At 43.0% G+C, this 20267-nt stretch overlaps 2 protein-coding genes across 3 annotated transcripts in view; one reads left to right on the forward strand and one right to left on the reverse strand.

Moving 5' to 3' along the window:
• The window catches only part of LOC131285650 (protein phosphatase 1 regulatory subunit 12C), a 67996-nt gene extending 61322 nt beyond the window's left edge, over positions 1-6674 (forward strand). Inside the window, exons 15-18 of the mRNA XM_058314511.1 lie at positions 2440-2576; positions 2645-2735; positions 2813-2902; positions 6158-6674. Coding sequence (XP_058170494.1) covers positions 2440-2576; positions 2645-2735; positions 2813-2902; positions 6158-6283 — 444 coding nt within the window. The 3' untranslated portion in view covers positions 6284-6674. The remainder of the gene's footprint in view (positions 1-2439; positions 2577-2644; positions 2736-2812; positions 2903-6157) is intronic.
• Positions 6675-11188: 4514 nt separating this feature from the next.
• Positions 11189-18669, reverse strand: LOC131282053 (RNA-binding protein squid-like). Of its 2 annotated transcripts, XM_058311442.1 has the most exons (3): positions 18647-18669; positions 12849-12879; positions 11189-12766 (listed from the first exon to the last, which is right to left on the reverse strand). In XM_058311442.1, the coding sequence occupies exon 3, from the start codon at positions 12655-12657 to the stop codon at positions 11638-11640; it is 1020 nt and encodes a 339-aa protein (XP_058167425.1). In that variant the 5' UTR covers positions 12658-12766; positions 12849-12879; positions 18647-18669; the 3' UTR covers positions 11189-11637. The 2 variants fall into 2 exon arrangements, with proteins under 2 accessions (XP_058167425.1, XP_058167424.1); XM_058311441.1 differs by lacking the exon at positions 18647-18669 and having other exon boundaries at positions 12832-12884.
• Positions 18670-20267: the final 1598 nt, after the last annotated feature.

Genomic DNA, 20267 nt, shown 5'->3' on the forward strand with positions numbered 1-20267 from the left:
GCCTTGGTAGATGTTTTTCATTGCAGGTTGTAAATTTGTATTCATGATCGATGGAACAGATTCCCGGGGGATTACGAGGCGACTCGAAAAAATCTACCCATTTTACTAATCGGGGGTCTGTTTTGAGACATTCATTTATTTTAACTAATACGCTTACGAATGCGTGCATTGCTTTTATTCCTCCAATGACCAGTGAGAGTCAGAGATTTTTGAAGATATATGTTTAATTATTTCGAGAACATGGGTCGAAATGATATTTCGATAGTTTGAATGTTGAAAAGTATGTTGAATGAATGTCGTCGGGGATAGAATTATTTCATGAAAGATTTATTACACTCAAGACACGAACATAACGTTTGTTTGCTCCTAAGCGTAGCGTAAACCATTCAACCATCCACCGGAAATGGTGATTTAACAAAGCAATAAAACACGGAATATAGGACACCATCTGTCGGAGAGCATTGGAGATCTCTTCAGAACCATTTCGGCATGCTTTAACGAACTGCAATTTTAAACAAACTTAAGAAACAAACCTCCTCCCCACCAACACTCGTCTGTCTGTCAAAGAGCGCTTTCGGTTGCATTCCATTCGAGTTGCACATTCCTGATGTGCACTTCCGTGTGTGTTCCGACACGTGAAGAGAGTGGCGTCGTTTCGTCAAACTGCCACGTTTTTCAACCGGTGGAAGGAGAGCGGTGGCGGCCCTTGGGGATGTCAAATGTCGATTTCACTTTTACTCTCCAACGGCTTCCACCACCCGGGAAGGGGAAAATGGTTATGGAAAGGTCGGCTTCAAACGTTCGTTTTCCACGCTTGTTTAGCGGAAGACTCACCGCCGAACACGACGATTTTGTATGGTTCGCTGGGGTAGAAAAAAGAATAAACGCTCGTCGTTTTCGTGCACGTTGGAACCACGATCCCTAAATATAGCACCCAGGAGAACGACGGAGGAACCCTGCGATCGCAGGAGACACGAAAGGCGGGACGGAAAAACACTCTCAGGCTGGGTTTCGGCAGAGAAAAGCGCGAAGATGGGATGGGTTTTGTAGAAGCCAAGCAGCCGCCAATTCTCTAGTACGCTTTCCATCGCGTTGGTGGAGAAAATCTCTCCTCCCGACAAAGCAACTTTCGAGCGGCAACTGCGCCTTGAGGGGGAGGCAAGGGAGAGAGAGAGCTCGAGGGTGTTTCCACAACCGCTAATTTTAAATTTCTTCTCCCGCGGCAAGTGGTGCCGTCCAACGCCAGAGACGAGAGGAGTTCTTTGCACGAGTTAAGCGGACAACGTTTTGCGTCGTGGTTTTTGTTTTATTGAGGCAGCCTTAAACAATAATAACACTTCCATTCTCCACGGGTTAACGCGCTACTAGCGTGGTTTGCATCGAAATTGACGCAGTTACGAGGAGCAACCACCAAAGGGACGCCACTCATTCACTGATTGATTGTATTTCTCGATCCAGTTAAGCCAAAAATGTCATTCCGGTCACGATCGCGCACGGTTCAACCGATCGTAACCCGCCGGGCTTCGTCGCTGACCCGGACGATCGCACCCTCTTCCGTCAATGGGGTGACGGGAAGCTCGGCGCTTGGTTCCAGCTACGCGGGACGTTCCTACACCGGCGCATCCGCCATCGGAAGTGGGTCCTATGGTACCAGCAGTAGTCCGTTGGCAGGTGGCAGCTGCTACAGTTCATCACCCTACGGGAGTACGAGCAGCCCATCGAGCAGATCGCTCCTGGGAAGTGGAGCGGGTGCCAGTGGGGCTGGCACGAACGGTACCGGCCACTACTTTGACTACTCGAACCTCTCGCGGAGGGATTCGTACGGTGGAAGCAGCAGCAGTCTGGCGTATAAGTCTCCATACAAGGATAAAGATCGGTACGGTGGTAGTGGCGGTTCAAGCTACACTTCCGGTGCAGGTTCAACGGCCGCCTCGTCGTACAAGGATCGCTACGTCAGTCCATACACTAGCTACGACAATGGCATCACTACGGCGAGCCTGAGTCTATCCGGGTTGAAGCGACACCATCACCTCTCAAGCAACGGACTGTCGGCTTCAAACACAAGCCTAAACGGATACGTACCGTCGGCCAGTTCCGGCAGCAGCAGTGCTTACCACCACCATCATCATGCGGCATCCGGTGGCGTTGGCAGGAGTCAGTCGTTGCGTGACCACGAGCGACGCAGTCGCAGTAGGACAAGGGCGTCCCAAGCCGCCAGCGCGGCTACGTTGTCCAACTATCCGTCGAACAGTTCCTTGGCGCGATCGTACAGTACCACGTCCGTGCAAAGCGAGGGATATGAAGTAAGACTGGGTGGAACCTAGAAGCAACATAATTATTCCGGATTGAGTTACCTTTATGCTTTTAAAATAATCGTAAGCTGATCATCGTTCTCTCTGTTTATTTACTCTTATGCCTTCCTTCCCATTCTTCTCACAGACTGGCTCAGAACGGGGACGATCGCGCGTCGGTTCGACCGCATCGGAGTTGGATACCGCCAGCAACCAGCAGCAGGACTCGTCGCGGGAAAATGGGGGCGATTTCATCGACTACAAAGCTCTCTACGAACAGGAAAAGTATGAAAAGTGGTAACCGAATGGAAAAAAGCGTTGCAGCATCATTCACATTGTCATTCCTTTTCCAGGGCCGACAATGAAAAGCTTAAGATCGCTCTAAGAAAGAAGGACGAGGAGGTGGTAACGCTTAAGGCAGCCCTCGATCGATTTACTACAGCGGTAAGTTCCCTGGAAGGTCTTATATTGACTTTGACAAACAATTACTGAAGCAAAAAACAACTGGTCCCATATTTTAGACCACCAAAAACAACTCACTGTCCGAGCTGGAGAAACGCGAACGACGCGCCATGGAGCGGAAGATGTCCGAGATGGAGGAGGAGCTAAAGGTAATGTTGAGCTACACTTGTTTGCTGACTATTTTCCCCTCTTCGGTTTCTACTAGTTTTTCTATCATTTAATTCCATTTGTTCAAATCTGTTTCTTGTGTAGTTCTTAACAAAAAACAAAAAACAACCATCTGTTGTTCAAATTTTCGATCAAGTGAACTTTTCTTTTATTTTCAAGTCGAAAGGTTGTTTTGGCGAATTTATGTTTTACTCTCATATCCTCATTGTGTTTTTTTCTCTTGTATGGATTTGTTTTTGTATGTCTTTTTTTTTATATACTGTTTTCGAGTCAGATGTCTCTTATTTGTTCTTATTTTGTTCACACTTGTAGTCCTTCTTTCGATTTATTTTCTTTTCCTTTGTGTGTCTTTACTCGATCGAGACCATTACTTAATTAACATTTCGCAAATGATAATCTGTTATAGTTTTTCTTTGCGCTTCTGCCGATTTTTGTTTCTAAAGTAAAACGATTCAAGTCTTGTTATGTTGTTTTTTTTTTGTTTATTTAATCTCCGCAATTCACTTTTGCAACAAACAGTAATTTAATAAACCCAAAACGCATACTAACATAAACCACCAGAGTAACCACAGCAACAACAAAAACTACAACAATAACAGTAGAAACAGCAACAACAAATACAATTCATACAACTAGAACCAACAGTGACTCACTAGAAGGAGTTCACCTATCTGACCTTTTCTTCTAACTTGGCTGCTTTTGAAAGTAATAAGTCGTACGATTACGACAAACTTTTTCATCGCTATGCTGATGGCATTAAACGTAACCGTTCTTTTAACGTTCGCAAAAAAAAGGTCCTTTTGGCTTTTTTCTGCTCTATATTCTTCTTTTTTACTAACTCATAACGTACCTGAAGAGATCCGTTCCGCTCCGTTCCCTCTAACCCATTCTAACTCCGCTCAAAACACCGCTGGAAAGATCACGATCGACGGAAGAACCGTTTTGTTGTGAGTCCGTTGTACCGATCTTAATGTTTTGTCCCGTTCCAAAGTTCGCTGTTGTGTGGATGTGTGTCCGTAGTTCAATGTGTAGCAATGAAATACAATAGAAATTTGAAACCTTAAATCAAACCGTAGGCGGATATTTGGCACCCAATTGGCACAATGTGGCTTTCAATGGTACACAAGTAGCGAGCACACGGCACCAAATCGATTTTTCTTTAGATAACCAGAACAGCAAATAGAAACACATACACACACTACATCCCCACCACAGTTCGAGAAATCCAACGGTAGGATGTAGTTCGTTTGCTATCCATAATCGGGACGCGAGAACACTGCACCATGCTCAATGCATACACAATGAACACACTCAATAAAACAAAAAACAAAAAACAACCATCTGTTGTTCAAATTTTCGATCAAGTGAACTTTTCTTTTATTTTCAAGTCGAAAGGTTGTTTTGGCGAATTTATGTTTTACTCTCATATCCTCATTGTGTTTTTTTCTCTTGTATGGATTTGTTTTTGTATGTCTTTTTTTTTTATATACTGTTTTCGAGTCAGATGTCTCTTATTTGTTCTTATTTTGTTCACACTTGTAGTCCTTCTTTCGATTTATTTTCTTTTCCTTTGTGTGTCTTTACTCGATCGAGACCATTACTTAATTAACATTTCGCAAATGATAATCTGTTATAGTTTTTCTTTGCGCTTCTGCCGATTTTTGTTTCTAAAGTAAAACGATTCAAGTCTTGTTATGTTGTTTTTTTTTTGTTTATTTAATCTCCGCAATTCACTTTTGCAACAAACAGTAATTTAATAAACCCAAAACGCATACTAACATAAACCACCAGAGTAACCACAGCAACAACAAAAACTACAACAATAACAGTAGAAACAGCAACAACAAATACAATTCATACAACTAGAACCAACAGTGACTCACTAGAAGGAGTTCACCTATCTGACCTTTTCTTCTAACTTGGCTGCTTTTGAAAGTAATAAGTCGTACGATTACGACAAACTTTTTCATCGCTATGCTGATGGCATTAAACGTAACCGTTCTTTTAACGTTCGCAAAAAAAAGGTCCTTTTGGCTTTTTTCTGCTCTATATTCTTCTTTTTTACTAACTCATAACGTACCTGAAGAGATCCGTTCCGCTCCGTTCCCTCTAACCCATTCTAACTCCGCTCAAAACACCGCTGGAAAGATCACGATCGACGGAAGAACCGTTTTGTTGTGAGTCCGTTGTACCGATCTTAATGTTTTGTCCCGTTCCAAAGTTCGCTGTTGTGTGGATGTGTGTCCGTAGTTCAATGTGTAGCAATGAAATACAATAGAAATTTGAAACCTTAAATCAAACCGTAGGCGGATATTTGGCACCCAATTGGCACAATGTGGCTTTCAATGGTACACAAGTAGCGAGCACACGGCACCAAATCGATTTTTCTTTAGATAACCAGAACAGCAAATAGAAACACATACACACACTACATCCCCACCACAGTTCGAGAAATCCAACGGTAGGATGTAGTTCGTTTGCTATCCATAATCGGGACGCGAGAACACTGCACCATGCTCAATGCATACACAATGAACACACTCAATGCATACACTTAAATAACATGAAACTCACATAAAACATCATACACGTGTAACGTTTCGTTTTTAAATATTTTCAACTACATCATTTCATTGGTCTTACCTGTCTATTGTTGATTCTCCTGTTCGTCCTCTTTTTTTCCTACACGTTCATCTCATCTCGTTTCTCGTATTCCCTCCAGTTAGTGTTTTCCATTTGTCGTTTGTCTTGAGTTTTCTGTTTTATTTTATTATTTGTTTAATGGTTTTGAAAGTGATCATTTGATGTCGAACTTCATGAATTATTACACCGTTCGGCAATAGCATATCTCCGAATAAACCGAATAAAACGTAGTATTTGTTTCTGTAAAACAAAACCAACATATCATACAGCCTAATTAATATTATTAACGATCGGTCGATTGTTTCATGATCTCTTTTTCTCTATCTTTATCTCTTCTCTTTTTCTCTCTCTCTTTTTTAATCGCGTTCTTGAATAAATCTCTAATTTCTTCGACAAACGTATCCACAACGTCGTACCCCCCCACCGATTGGGTTGATCCTCGCTCGTTCTCATTCGTCGTTCGTACCTTGTGTTGTGGTAAATAAAACGTCACCGACAATGCACACGCACAAAATCCGATCCTTGTGCCCCGAACTATATCCACTCCGCTTTCTCCATATTATGGTGTAAATAACAACCATTCGAATGCTCAGCTGCTGCAAAAGTATAAAACCGAGAATGAGCGGCTGCGGGCCGAAAATCGTGCCCTGACACGTGTCGTCTCCAAGCTTACCACTTCGGCGCAGAACCAGCTCCAAAGCAATGCCAATAAGCAATAGGCAACCAATCTTGAGTTCGATCCGAATCGGGAGCGTAGCATTATTCTATTATCCTGGAAGAAAGAGGGCATTTGGTGACGGGGTTTGGCAACAGAACGCGGAGTAGAATCTCTGTGCCAAAAAGATTTTTTGTATTGTTAATTTTTTCCCCATTTGGTTTCAAACCGCAAACATGATATCGGCAAGGAAATAAAATAGTTAAAGAAAAATAAATGTATTCAAATACACGCTAAACCATTGCTCCATATCAAATGGCAGCGGGGTGGCGTGCTTCCTGTATCCTCAGATAGGGTTAGAAAAGCAAATCACTTATAATATTGAATTATATTAACATTAAAATATTCACTTATTGATCTTTGCAACACACCGTTCGGCTCCCGGATCCAGTAGGAAGCTTTAAAAAAAAGCGTTACCGATAAAGAAAAGGAGGAATACAGCTAGCAATAATATAATGCAATCGATCGGAATGCATTCGCGTACGTGTATGCTACTGTTATCGGAAATCGTGTCATTTTCGAATTGTGTTTTTGTCATATTGAAATAGTTAAATAGAACTAGATTAATCGAAACCCTTGGGGGAGTTGTATCATTCTTTCCACGGACTTTTTTGTTTGTGTGCCCAGTGAAAAGGGGCCAGAGGGAGATTTTGTTCTTTTTGTTGTTACCACGAGCAAGCGAGCGCCATTTCTGGTTTGTTTTTACACCTCAAATATTCCTTCGCCCGATCGACGAGAGTACGGTGTGAGTTCCAGCTGGAAAAGTGCTTCACCTAAACCAACCACAAGCATATGACCTCGTCCACTATCACCGTCACCACTCCAACAAATAGCAAAAAAAAAAAGAAAAATTCCAACAACCTATCATCACCACCAACAACCGTCAACGATCCTCCCCCCAACCAACCCAACCGAGACACACACGTTGTTGAGCCAAGGAACGAGGACGAGACGTGGCCAAAAGCACATGCTCTCACACAGGCACACACACACACACGGACAAATGTTTACGGGGATTACGGGGGAGATAGGCGAAGGAGGGGGAATTGACGAGTCCTTCCCGTCGCGTGCGCGCCAACACGTCACTACTGAACGCTGATGATCCACCACTCTATGTTTTCGGTATGCTGATCAATGCGCTATGCTCGTGGTGTTATGTTCGTGTGTGAGTGTCGGTGTGTCCACGCAAGAGTGCAGTTTGATAACTTGTTTGTTTACTGTGTGTATTTTTTTTTTTCTTTTATTCTTTCCTTTTGGCACATCCTTAATATACCACATCGCGTGCATTTCTCGTTGTTCGATCACAATTTTGTTTCCTACTGGCACAGATTCACAGTACGAAGATTGTTCTCGTTTCCTTACACCACCACCACCCTAATTATTTAATTGCTGAACAGAACTTTCGTTGAAATCAGTCTGAAATTATTCCGAGATTTTATTGTTCGTCCTAACACCAATACTATACACTGCCGCTAACCTTTTTGTGCTGGAATGTGTTTCTTTTAATGTTTACCGATCGATTACGTACTTTTATTTTGTTCCCCCCTTTTCCCCATTGCTGATGTGATATGTTAATCTTTGTGTCATTCTCACCATTAGACTAAACTCATCTTTCACTATCAACCACTTTCGATACGCATTGCCTTCTATTTTCACCACTTCTTCACATCTCATTTGTGTTGCTGTTGCTATGGTTACAGTTGTTACATTTGAATAACGTGCCTTGATTTAATCATTGTACTTTAATAGATGTTTCTTCTCGATCTCACCAGTTGTAGAAATATATCTTCGGCTTGCTTCGTTTTAAATCCCCATCAGTTTCTTTGTTTGGTTCTTAAGGCCCACAAACTTTAGGTCGGGGTCCTATTACTTGCAGGCTCTCCGTTACAAACAATGAGTTGTTGTTTGCTACGATAGGATTGTAACAAGTCCTTGTTTCATACCATGTTGTTGAGTTTTGTTGTTACTGTTGTTGCCAAAGGTTTTTTCTCCAATATTATCACTCTACATTTTTCGTTTGCAAATATTTCCCCCAAAGATCCACTCCATTGTTGTTGAAATTGCCGAAATTAAAGGCTGAGGGAATATTCCACAGTTCTACACGGTGACACGCGGTCAAACAATCACACGCACAATTTAACGGTGTTCTTCACACAACTATAGACACTTCTAAAAATCAAAGCATATTTTCCAATGGAGTGGTCTTTCCTCGTTTTCTCGCTCTATCTCTATATCTGTTCTTATCTATTTTGCTCTACTTGTAGGCACTTTTGTTTCTACTAAAAAATAATAATTTGTTGCAAACAGTTATTTTGTTACAGCTTTGTACATTGGTCTCTTTTTCTTCTGTCTTTCCGGTGTGCCTTCAACAAAAGAGTGTTGTGTGTAGTACTTTCACCACGTTTCCATCTACTAACAACACGTTTTCGGCTTTATTTAAAAGCGATGTTTATCGTTGTAGGAAGCAACGAAAACTCTTCTCGCTGCAATGTTCTATGGTCAGCTGTAGTAGCAGAAATGTCGTGTGCTTGTACTTAGTGTGCCCTCGACTCGATTTCTTCGAGCGTTTATCCATTTTACAGCGCTGCCCTTGATTGCTTTGATCTAACTCGTTGTTTGTTTTGTTTTGGTTTTTCTCTTTCCCATCGTGCAGCTTCTGGAGGCCCTCGAAACGGAAAACCAGCGCCTTAAGGATGAGAACGGTGCCCTCATCCGAGTCATCAGTAAACTCAGCCGATAATACACAAACCCCGGGAGCGACCAACGGAAAAGACCCATTCCCGATGAGTGTGTGAGTGTGTGTCGGACCCATTTGTTTCGAAACGAGCCGCCACTCCACAGGATGTAAGGCGCGCTGGGATGGATCACGCACGGTTTATGGACCATGCACCCGGATAATGATAACGATGGCCATTCGGATGTCGAAATGCTGATCTCCTCTTCTTCCTATCGACAGACCAACGGGGCGAAGCAAGCAAACAAGAGAAAGAGAAACGATAAGAAAGGGAAATGCATTACACACATGCACGGCTGTTGACTAGTGTTTAGCGAAACATGTGAAACATCCTTCGATTTGCGATGCGGCATTCGATTTGATGAAGGGAATCACGGAACAGGGAGAAAGCAACAGAAGCGGCTGGAAAGAAGGCACCCTCCTACCGTTCCCCGTTCCCCTCCCCATGCGCAGGCAGCCACGATTCGGTGTAATATTCTGCCGTAGGGTTTAAAGTTTAGTTTAGTTCGCAGTTTGTAGTGTGCAGTCGCAAAGGGTGGTTCGCACCATCGGAACCTGAAGCAAGCAGGGAGAGAATCGGAAAGATTTCACGAGCTTACTACTGCGTATCTCCCAACGCACAGAGCCACAGAGAGACTGGTGGAATCAGGGTGGCTAAAGAGGAAGCGGTCTGACGGGGTTGTAAGGACCTTGCCGTTATGCGACTGTTTTTCCAACCCCTCCGTAAACACCACACTGCACATGTCCCATTGTCTTGTATTCTTAATTATTAAATGTCGCCTAGCTGAAGCGGACCCATGTTCCGGAAACTATTTAACCCCATCCATCCCCCTAGGGCACATATCTTGCATTTGTAGGATTTCTTTCTTCCGACCACCCGAAGCTCGCCTGTTTTTTTTCTTTCAATTTGAGGGCGTTACAATTGCCGATTTGCTATTTAATTTTGTTTTATTACTATCTCTCTTTTTTATTCATCGTCTGTACACTTTTTATCCTTAGGACAAGAAAATGAATGTGTTAATTTAAATAAAAAAACAACTCATGCCGCTGAACAACGAAAAAAGTACGGCGTGTTTTTGAGTAGAAAATAAGAGGTGTGTCGTGGTGATTACGGTTCTTTCTTTGTGTTTTTTTTTTGCACGCACTTGAAGATGGGACACACAGAATCTGCTTCTGGTTAATAGTTCCCCCAATCAACATCCATATCCAATGCCAAACTCCTCGATATTCACAAAACTGATAAGGAAGAAGCACAGGATATTAAGCGAGCAGGCCCGCGTTAGAAAGGAGTAAGTACGGATGACAATATTAATTTGTTGGAATAATGTAGGGTAGATGGCAATAATGCAGAATTTTGGTTTCCTTTTGTTTGATTCAATTGAAGGGTTGTGCGGGAAAACAAATAAGGATAATAATAAACGTCTTGAAGCTGAAAATCGGAAATCACTCTTCCATGATCATTCGCGTCTACGGTTCGTGGAAAATGACTCGAAAAAACATCGAAAGAAAATTAGAGTAGATTCCCGGAGCATTTTTCGCGAGGGGAAAGTGTAGCATAAACTGCTGGGAGCAAACCAACGTAGCCGATGGCAATACATTTTTTGAAGGCTTATATTCATGTATCAAATCATAAGAATCCGAGCATTAAAAACCCATGTACAGCCGCCTCAAGCCTCGTACTCCACAGAATATAATCCACAAGCGAGCACAACAATCATAAACCATTGAAACATGTTTAACTTCATTTCGGAAACGATCAGACACAAGCTTTTAGGTAGGCAAGAAACGAGCCAGTAGTATTTTTTTGGGAAAAACAAACATGTAAAAAATATGCTCAGTGAAGTGTCGGACGTTTAAAATATCGATCTCGCTATCAGCGTTTGTTTTATTTTACTTTTACTTCATCGCTATTTCCCGTTCATTCTTATTTGAGATTAGTTCGCCGTTTCCTTGCTTAAAATTAAGAAAACCGCCCTCATGTGGCTCATTATGGGATACAACAAGAGCTCCGCAAAATGGTCCTACTACAGGCTTGTTGTTCTTAGGATATAGATAAGATACTTTATTAAATTGGATGATGAATTGTTAATTGATTGTTGAACTGCTGCAACGATAAGAGAGAATATTGTAACATCAACGCAAAAGCAACACAAAAACGCACGCTCATACACACAATCCCATTTCTTGACTCATGTCTCTATTTTCATTATCATTGTCCATTTTACACTTTAAAATATCCATACAGTCGTTTCTTTTTATGTAATTATTATGATTAATATATTATTCTACTCTGTAATTATTATTTGATAGGCATAATTGCGAATACCTGGACGAATAAAAAAAAAAATACAAACAAAAATAACGCTCCGTTATCTTGGCGAATTTAAGTAATTCAAGGGAGAAACCGAACCGTTGGCCCTTAACGCGTGCGAAACAAGTTGCAATGAAGAAAAGCTAACTCTGAGATTGAGTGACATGAAAAAGGTGAGTTCAATTGATGTGTGTATGGTATCTGTTTATTTTCTTAACGTTATGGGAAAACGGAAAATGCGCGTAGAAAAGGGAACCGGGTTTCGGGCTCCAGATTTTGCTGCTTTCAGGTGGGAAGAATTTGTTAGCGCGCTCTAGTACGGCGTGTGGCGCGTCTGACGATCGCCCCCACCACCGCCACCTCCTCGCTGCTTGCCACCACCTCCACCGTAAGAACCGAAGCCCTTACCGCCGCCTCCCCGGCCGCCACCACCGCCTCCGGCACGGCCACCGTTCATATAGCCCCCGTCAAATCCTCCGTACCCGTAGTCGTTGGCGAACCCACCACCACCACCTCCGTAACCGCCCTGACCGTAGCCTCCGTATCCGCCATCGAATCCACCACCCCCGTATCCGCCCTGGCCGCCACCCCATCCCTGGCCGAATCCTTTCCCTCCGCCACGACCACCGCGCATGCCTCGCGATGGACCACCGCCTCCGCGCATGCCACCACCGCCCCGGCCGCCCATACCCATCGGGCCGCCGCCAACGCCGCCCATCATGTTGTCCGCCTTCGGGGTCGCCTTCTTCACATCCACCTCCTTGCCGGCGATGGTCTGCTTCGGCGTTTTCAGCAGGTCGTTCACCACCTGCATCGAGTCGTAGGTAATAAAACAGAATCCTTTGCGTTGATTCTTCTGCTTGTCGAACGGCAGCTCCACCTCGACGATGTTGCCAAACTGGCCGAAGAACGAGCGAATCTCGTCGTCGCTGATGTCGGAGGTAAGACCGCCGACGAATATTTTACCGTGGCGTGCCTTTGCCCGCTTCGGATCGACCTTCTTGTTGTTGAGAATGTGCTCGGATACGGCCACCACTTTGTCGATCGAGGCGGCGCTCTTGTACACGATGAACGCGAAGCCCCTCGACCGGCCGGTGTTCGGGTCGGTTTTCACATTTATGCTCTCAATCTCGCCGTACTGGCCGAAGTGTTCGCGCAACTCCTTGTCGGACGTTTCCCAGCTCAGCCCGCCGACGAACAGCTTCCGGTCGTCATCGCGACCGTTCTGGCCATCGGAGCCGCCGCCACCTCCACCATTTGTGTCACTGTCCATGGTATGTTGATTATCCTCACTTTCCATACCGTTCATCTCAGCGTCTTGATTGTCCGCCATTTTTTTTATCTGTCTCTGGTAGCAGGTAGCGTCCCTCACTAAAATCGCTTGCCGAAGTGTAGCTGCTAAGGCACTCTGCGCGCAGAAAACGTCGCTAACGCTAGGTGGCCTACAAACGAAGGGTATGATGTTAGTTTTGAACACTATTGCGCGTTGTTTGCCATTGTAAATTACTCGAATCAGGTAGCTACTTTTCTAATTGAAGCGCGGTGCCGCTAAAATCACTCGTTAAGTGTAGTAGTGTTGGCAGAATCGGGATTCGGAAGATTCGAAGATTCGATCCCTAGACGTATTCTAAAGATTCGAATCCCATTTGACAGATTCTAAAGATTCGAATCGTATCTGACGGACTCTAACTCGGAGTCCACACTACAGCGCGACGTCCCGTCACGAAAAACATGTCAACATACAAAAAAAAAATGTCGCACAAATTGCGCTATTGTAGAAAGAGCGAAAAACGCGACGTCGCGCTAGCTCTTGTCAAATGTCAATTCGAAACGAAAACAAACCGACAGCAGGACAAAACGTAAACAAGCCGAATCACAAACGCGAACAAAACGAGCAATATTCTTCACGAAACATCGGATATTTCGTTTTATCAGTTATTTCTAGCCTTCACAAATGTAATTCAGTTATTAAACTCCGTTTTAATTGATATTTTTACCAAAGTGTTTTCGGGTGCCGAAACGTAAACAAACTACTGCTCTTCAACAAGTAGGAGATGATGTGGAAATATATACTTCCTACGGCGGGCCAAAATATCGTCGTTGTTTGTTTAAGTTTGTTTTCTTAGTGAATTTCAAATGTGGAAGCGCCTAACTCACTCAGGGTGCATAAAATACGTAGCTAAACAAATATCATGCATTACTACCTCAAAATTCAATAAAAAATTTTAGCCGAGTTTGCGCCCCAATGTGATACATATTTCCACATACTCTCCTACCTCTGTCGCGCTTGGCTTGCGCGATTGTTCTGCCGAAACTGGGCTACTTTTGAAACGGGACGTCGCGCTGCAGTGTGGACCCCGAGTAAGGATTTGATTCGATTAGGATTGGAATCAGATTTGATTGGTTTGGGACTCTATTTGATTCGATTCTGACTTGATCCTAAACAGTTTGAATCGACTCACAATGATTTAAGTTGAATTAGTCACATAACTTGTCGATCTAGAGACAATGTAATTGATTTAAGTTTACTCAAATCGAACGCTGGGTAGAATGTCCAATGGACATCAATGGATCCATCACTCAATGGATAGTTTTTTTTGCGCAATTTGCAAGTTAGGCTCTAGAAAAATTCCTGGAACATATTTTTTACAAACAAATACAGTAGAATGTCCATTATCCGAGTTGTTCTACCCAAGCAAACCCATTTCATCAGGACCAGACCATTTTTACCGGATTCTGAATCGGATTCTGTGGATTTAGATTAGGATACACAATTTCCAGACCGACATTGATTTGTTTACATGATGATGATGATGATGATAAGTCCCACCGCTTACCCCTACATTGGTTTGAGAGGGACGAAAGCAAGGTGGGTCCTAAGGGAGGTGAGCTCAAAGGCCTGGTCGTGGCAGCCATTTTGAAATTAATTTTTGACAATCGTTCCTGGTTTTGTTTACCAACAAAAGGATTACGACGCGTTAGCAAGCTGCTGTTTCCAGTTGATACGGTTACTGGAAGACTCTGCCCTCATTAGCCACAACTTTACTGAGGACACAATTCCATCAACGATATATTGCAAAGTCATCTAGTAAATGAGGTTGGACGAGATGGGTAAAGCGGTTAGGTCGTCCAAAGGCACATATGTTAACACTTTGTTGCTACAATGCTACACGAAACGTGTTTGTTAACACGACAATATCGTCATTATATCGCATTTTTTCCCATTCCATGAGTTATTTTGCAAAAAACAGCTGAACAGGATTAATACGGCATTCTTACGCTATCGGAAAGAACTTTGGAAACAACAACTGGCAAATTGTAAACATAAACAAAACTCGGAACGATTGTCAAATTTTTCCTTTATTTTTTTAAAAAAATCAAGGCGATTTGTTCGGGATGAACCCACCTGGATAGTAATCACTTTGGACGAAAGTATCTTACGATATTAAATATAAATCACCAAACGAGAGGGGGCATTGGGGCATTACCCAAATAACCTTTTGCGTGCTTTAACCTCGCGATGAGTTGATATCCGTTCAAAAACCGAGGGTTATCCGTTCAACGGATAGTTGTGACAATAGCAGCTGCATCCGTGCAATTTTTGAGAGGTGAGCGCGCGAGAGCCCCAGACCCGAGAGTTACTTCCGAGAGATTTTTCTTTCGCTTCTACGCGCGGCTGTGACGTCACAGCCCTTGCGCGAATGAATACACTGGACGAAGTTTGTTGTTGCGTTTTCATCTTTTTATTTCTCGATTTCTTGTGAATCCAATAACACTGAACACTAAGTTAACATCGATGATCCATCAAGAACAGCATACACACTGTACAATAAACTATTTCGTATGAAATATACACACTTCACTGCAGAGCTTACAGTTGAGGAAGTTTTTTGCTCAGCTTCTATCGGTCAGGTGCGTTGCTCCGGAACTTATCATTCTGCGTAAAAAGATGTCTCCAACTAGCTAGAATCGTAGGTTGAATAGTTGATAGTTGATTGAATACCAGATATACTACCCTACAATAGATGAAATGTAAAAATTATATGTAATTATCGCCGAAAAACTTTAGCGAACTTACCGTGTTGCTTTGTTTACGTCGATCTGGCAAAATCGCTCTACGCATGTGATGAACGCAGCGAAGGAGTAAAAAATATTCACGTCTCCATCGTTCTAATGGAGAAATGCAAGCTCATACTTGAAGCGACGGAGCACGCAGCGACGGATGCACGCAGCGACGGATGCACGCAGTGACTGAGACAAACGCACAACGCGATGTGCCGCAATGGAAAATGTTGAGCTCGGTGCGCTCCTCGTGTACGGGAGCGAGCGCAATGCAGGGTGCGCGCGTTCGATCACCCAAATAAGATCTCTCCATCCAAAAATTCGAGAGTGGGATCGAAAAATTTGGCTAAGTCCGCGAGCGACGGGTCTTCGCCACTATCGCGGCATCTGCGCACGGCAATCATCGAGGGTGGCATCGCAAAAATCGGCTAAGTCCGAGAGAGCTGGTTTTTTTTGTATGGAGTTTTCTCTGGCATGCTCAATTTTTAAAAAGAACCCATCCCAGGCTGGTTGGGTACTCTCCAGAACAATCGTATCCAACTCTGCTCCATTCATACAACGGTCGCCATCGATTGCACAAGGAGGTACATCTTAGATTTCCCAACTAGCAAAAGGGGACCACTTTCCGGAGTAGGGCAAGGTGTATAAATATAGAAGGTGACTTTATGTCGCTTTGGAAGGGGTGCCATATTTGAGAAGAGTTATGTCAAAAGCCTAATCCTTTTCCGATACCCCCCCCTCAAAACCCATATGAATACCCCAGAAGTGTTATGTCAAGTCATGAAATGTCATTTCACACTGGACGACTTCACCTTCTAATTTATACACCTTGGAGTAGGGCAGGTATGTTCGCACAGTTTTGGTTAACACCGCCAGCTATCTATGATTGAGAGTGTGGTGGAACCCTACTACTTACGGGACCTGATCTCGTTCCTTCCATACAACGGCCCCGAGCAATCACCTCGAAAGGTAAATCGCCGAGTCCCCCAAGGTTAACGAGGCACCACTTTCCGTAGTGTAAGAGAATATTTTGGCTCTGTTTGTAGTTCCCACCGCCAATTAAAGTTGGTTGATAATGTGGTGCCACTATCAAGAACAGAAAGGGACCCAACTACAGCGAGATGTGTAGATACTATTAGTTCTTTCCGTACAGCCATGACCACTAATTGTCCTCGTTTACGCGCGCGTGTCTCAAAACTATGTAGACTCATTAATTCTATTCAGTTAAATTAAATAATAAAAATAAAAAGTCCCTGTTCATTTTTTTACTCATCATCATCATAGTCAAAGACCATGTTGACAAATGCAATACTACGGGCTCAAAAACTACAACATTTACTAAATACATTGTAAGCACAGCGTCTGACAACCTTCTTCATGAATACGGCGCATAGGCGTTTGAACTCCCTAAAGCAACCCGTAGACGTTGCGAACTTGTACGTGCGAACAATTTGACAACCAGGCATTGCCTATGTTAAGGAAAGGAAAGGAAGATATAAGAGGAAATCTTCCTTTCCTTTCCTTAACATAGGCAATGCCTGGTTGTCAAATTGTTCGCGCGTACAAGTTCGCAACGTCTACGGGTTGCTTAAGATTTCGCGCTTGTTTAATCTCTCTCGGCATCCTGTTGTACCATTGTACTTCTTTGAAAAACAACGAATTTCGAGCGTTCCCAGACAGATAGCCGGGAAGTCTTGGCTCACCGGCATTACGAGTGTGTTACCGATGCACGTCAGACCCAACCACTATCCTTTCCCCCAAATACGTTGGTACCAGGCCTTTCAAAATAGGTTTGAGCACTATATAGGGGTTATCATGAAATCGTCGTTTCGTTTTAGCGGTCGCTAAAGGTGCTCATTTGTTCATTTCAGTCGCTAAAAGTTCATTATAATGAACAAATGAGCACCCTTAGCGACGAATGAGCGCCTTTAGCGACCGCTAAAACGAAACGACGATTTCATGATAACCCCTTATAGTATACAGTCTGTTCTCGAGTTACGCGGTTCTCGACTTACGCGGATTCGGAGATACGCGGTTTTCATAATTTGACAGTAGATTGGGTTTATTACATCGATTTAAATTCCTGAGATGTACAACCACACGAATAAATATGTAAATTACACATTTGCATAACTTACGCATTTTATTTCGTTTGTTGTAATTTATGTTGTTTGAATACGCTTGCATTGCATTCATATTAATGAACAAAGAAAAATTTTGAATATTCTATGATACATGTACACAAGAGCTCGATCTCTTAACTCCTAGTATAAACTATGTGTCAAGCAATATTCGAGATACGCGGAAATTCGAGATACGCGGATTTCCCTGGTCCCCATTATCCGCGTAACTCGGGAACAGACTGTACGGTACTTAAACTGTTCCGACTGTTTCTTGGATTGGGATTCGGATTTGGGGATTTGGTTTACCCACCACTACGTACGAAACTCGCGCCAAACTGGCATCAACAAGCTTCAAAAACCTTGGTCACAACTGTAAATAATGGCTAAAGCAACTAATTTCTCAATAACTTTTTAGTGGCTTGGCCAATTTTAGCGCCAGACCCCTCAAATGAAAGGTCTTTTAAAGACTGATAACTCTGTGCAACAAACGCTCTTCCGTAGTTCTTAGTTTATGAAATTCTGAGGCGTAGGTGCAGAAACCTTGGTTGGTATTTTTGCTGAAATAACAAATTTGTTAATAACTTTACAACTGCTGAACCGATTTGTACATGTGACCCCTTAAATGAAAGGTCTGCTCAAGACACGCACCTTTGTGTAACAATAGATCATTCTATATTGTCTAGTTTTTGAGAAAGTTTATTTTTCGAAAAGCTTCGGAAATCTATCGGTTCGACCGGAACAAGGTACTCAATACTTCGAATAGCCATTTAGGCAAAAAATTGCAAATTTGTTAATAACTTTTGATTCTTTGAAAGAGAGATTTTGCGATGTTTCGAGAGCATTTTCAATTCTCTTTTCTCTTTCCTCGGAATTGAAATGAAACAGCTCCCCCTTGGAGCGAATAGCGATAGCTTTCCAGATGATCCTGAGGACCTTTCAAAAGCTCGATTTAGCCTTTGGATCAATTCAACCATTGATTGTACAATTGTTAAAGTAACAAATAATATGAAAAATCGGTAAATTTGGTAGGCACGCATGATATGATGGATTGGGACTTGGGTTCGAAGATCCGGATCTCAGAATGAATTCGAATCGAAAGATTCGAATCCCTGTAGAGATTCAGTTTTCTCATCACTACACTCAACCTCGTTCCCGTTGGGAAACGCGAAACTAGAGTGGGGCAACAGCGGATGGCACGATGTACGTTCGGAGAGCTCCTGCTGGTTGAAATGGTGCACCCAGTTTGATGGCCAGCAAAAGTAAATTTCCGTCTCAAGTTTTCAAAAACAAAAAAAAAGTGTAAATTTGCAATAAACAGTACTAAATTCGTCAGATAGAAAAAAACTAACTGTAGCCGGCATTAAATTTGGTGTATAAAACACAGTAGTTCCGGAACGGTCTGCCTATTTTAAACCCACATTTATAAAATCATTTGAATACCTTTATTGACGTGTGATCGTTAGCTAACCTATCATGACCTCAATAATAATTCAAAATGCTCAGTCGTACATATTATAAATATCATTTGAATAATTTCAAACTGAAAAACTATATTTTAGTTGATTGTCTTAATAATCTTGGTTGAACCCAGTTCTGCTTTAGTGACCTTGAAAGCTGTGAAGGTGTAAGTGAAGGATCGAACCGGTTGGATGCATTTTGCAATGGTGTTAGTAAGGTGCCGTATACAATCTTGCTCCCGGATAATTTTTGAATGAATGTTGTTTAATCTCTTACTCATACTACCAGATGTTCCGATAGCGTATACATCACCATGTGATTTCTGACGTCCGTAAATTAGAACCGCATTTCCAACACATTGGTGGATTTTCCAAGCCAGTGTGTGTGTGTTACATCTTGTCAACCGGTAATGCGCGCGCACGAACACCACGGCACGCCGGGTAATCAACGTTTGCATGGTGTCTCGCTCTAGCCGCTCGATATGAACTGGGCCTCAAAAAGTGTGCGAACGGTACAGCTACTATTGTACTGGCGTTCAAATGGCGTCTCGGAGAAACCATCATGGAACTCGTTACCATAAACACACATTTATTTTTCATGCCTCATCCGTGTCCTGCTGAGTAGTGAATATCAAATAAATGTTATGTGGAAATATTGCATTTGAGGAATGCTATTTTGAAATATATTTAGCCAATTCGACGCGTTACCCGCCGTTGAAGTTTGCTTTCTCTTTTTACTATATTTTAGCAACCCGTTAGAGGGACAGAGAAAACGATCATGAAATAATGGGCGAGAAGAAGAACATTGACCGCGCGCGTCTGCGGTTGTAATTTTTTTCTTCTCTCGAAACAGACAAATTCTCTCTCACACTCTCCAACAATCGCATCTTTGCAGTAATGTGTGTGAGATGCTGGTTCGGACGCTAGCGAAAGAACAGGACCGTGAGATTCAACGCGCGAAACCTGTGACCCATACCAAGAGCTGGCGTGAGACAAGGATAGCTGCGCAGTGGAAACACATTTCGACCATCTCTCCCGTTTCTCTGCGAGCGGCGGACATATTTTTCAAAATGGCCAACTTTTGCGGATACCGTCGTCGGAGGCAGAACGGCGCTCGTTGCGTGAAGTGTAGAGTGAGTGAAGATTTGTCCTGAAAAACCGCGGCGTACCGGCCACACAGCGGGGCCCCGGGTTTTCTCGTTCGTGTGAAAAACGAAAAAACACGGTCCTACGACTCGCAACGGTACGTTTTTGGGAAAGTTTCGAACCTTTCAACCGTTCCGAGAGATGGACGGCGAACC

The sequence above is a fragment of the Anopheles ziemanni genome, chromosome 2, assembly GCF_943734765.1.
Source record: "Anopheles ziemanni chromosome 2, idAnoZiCoDA_A2_x.2, whole genome shotgun sequence".
Lineage (NCBI taxonomy): Eukaryota > Metazoa > Arthropoda > Insecta > Diptera > Culicidae > Anopheles > Anopheles ziemanni.

Coding starts and splice junctions, on each gene's coding strand:
- LOC131282053 (XM_058311442.1), bottom strand. CDS start 12,657: ATGGCGGACAATCAAGACGCTGAGATGAACGGTATGGAAAGTGAGGAT.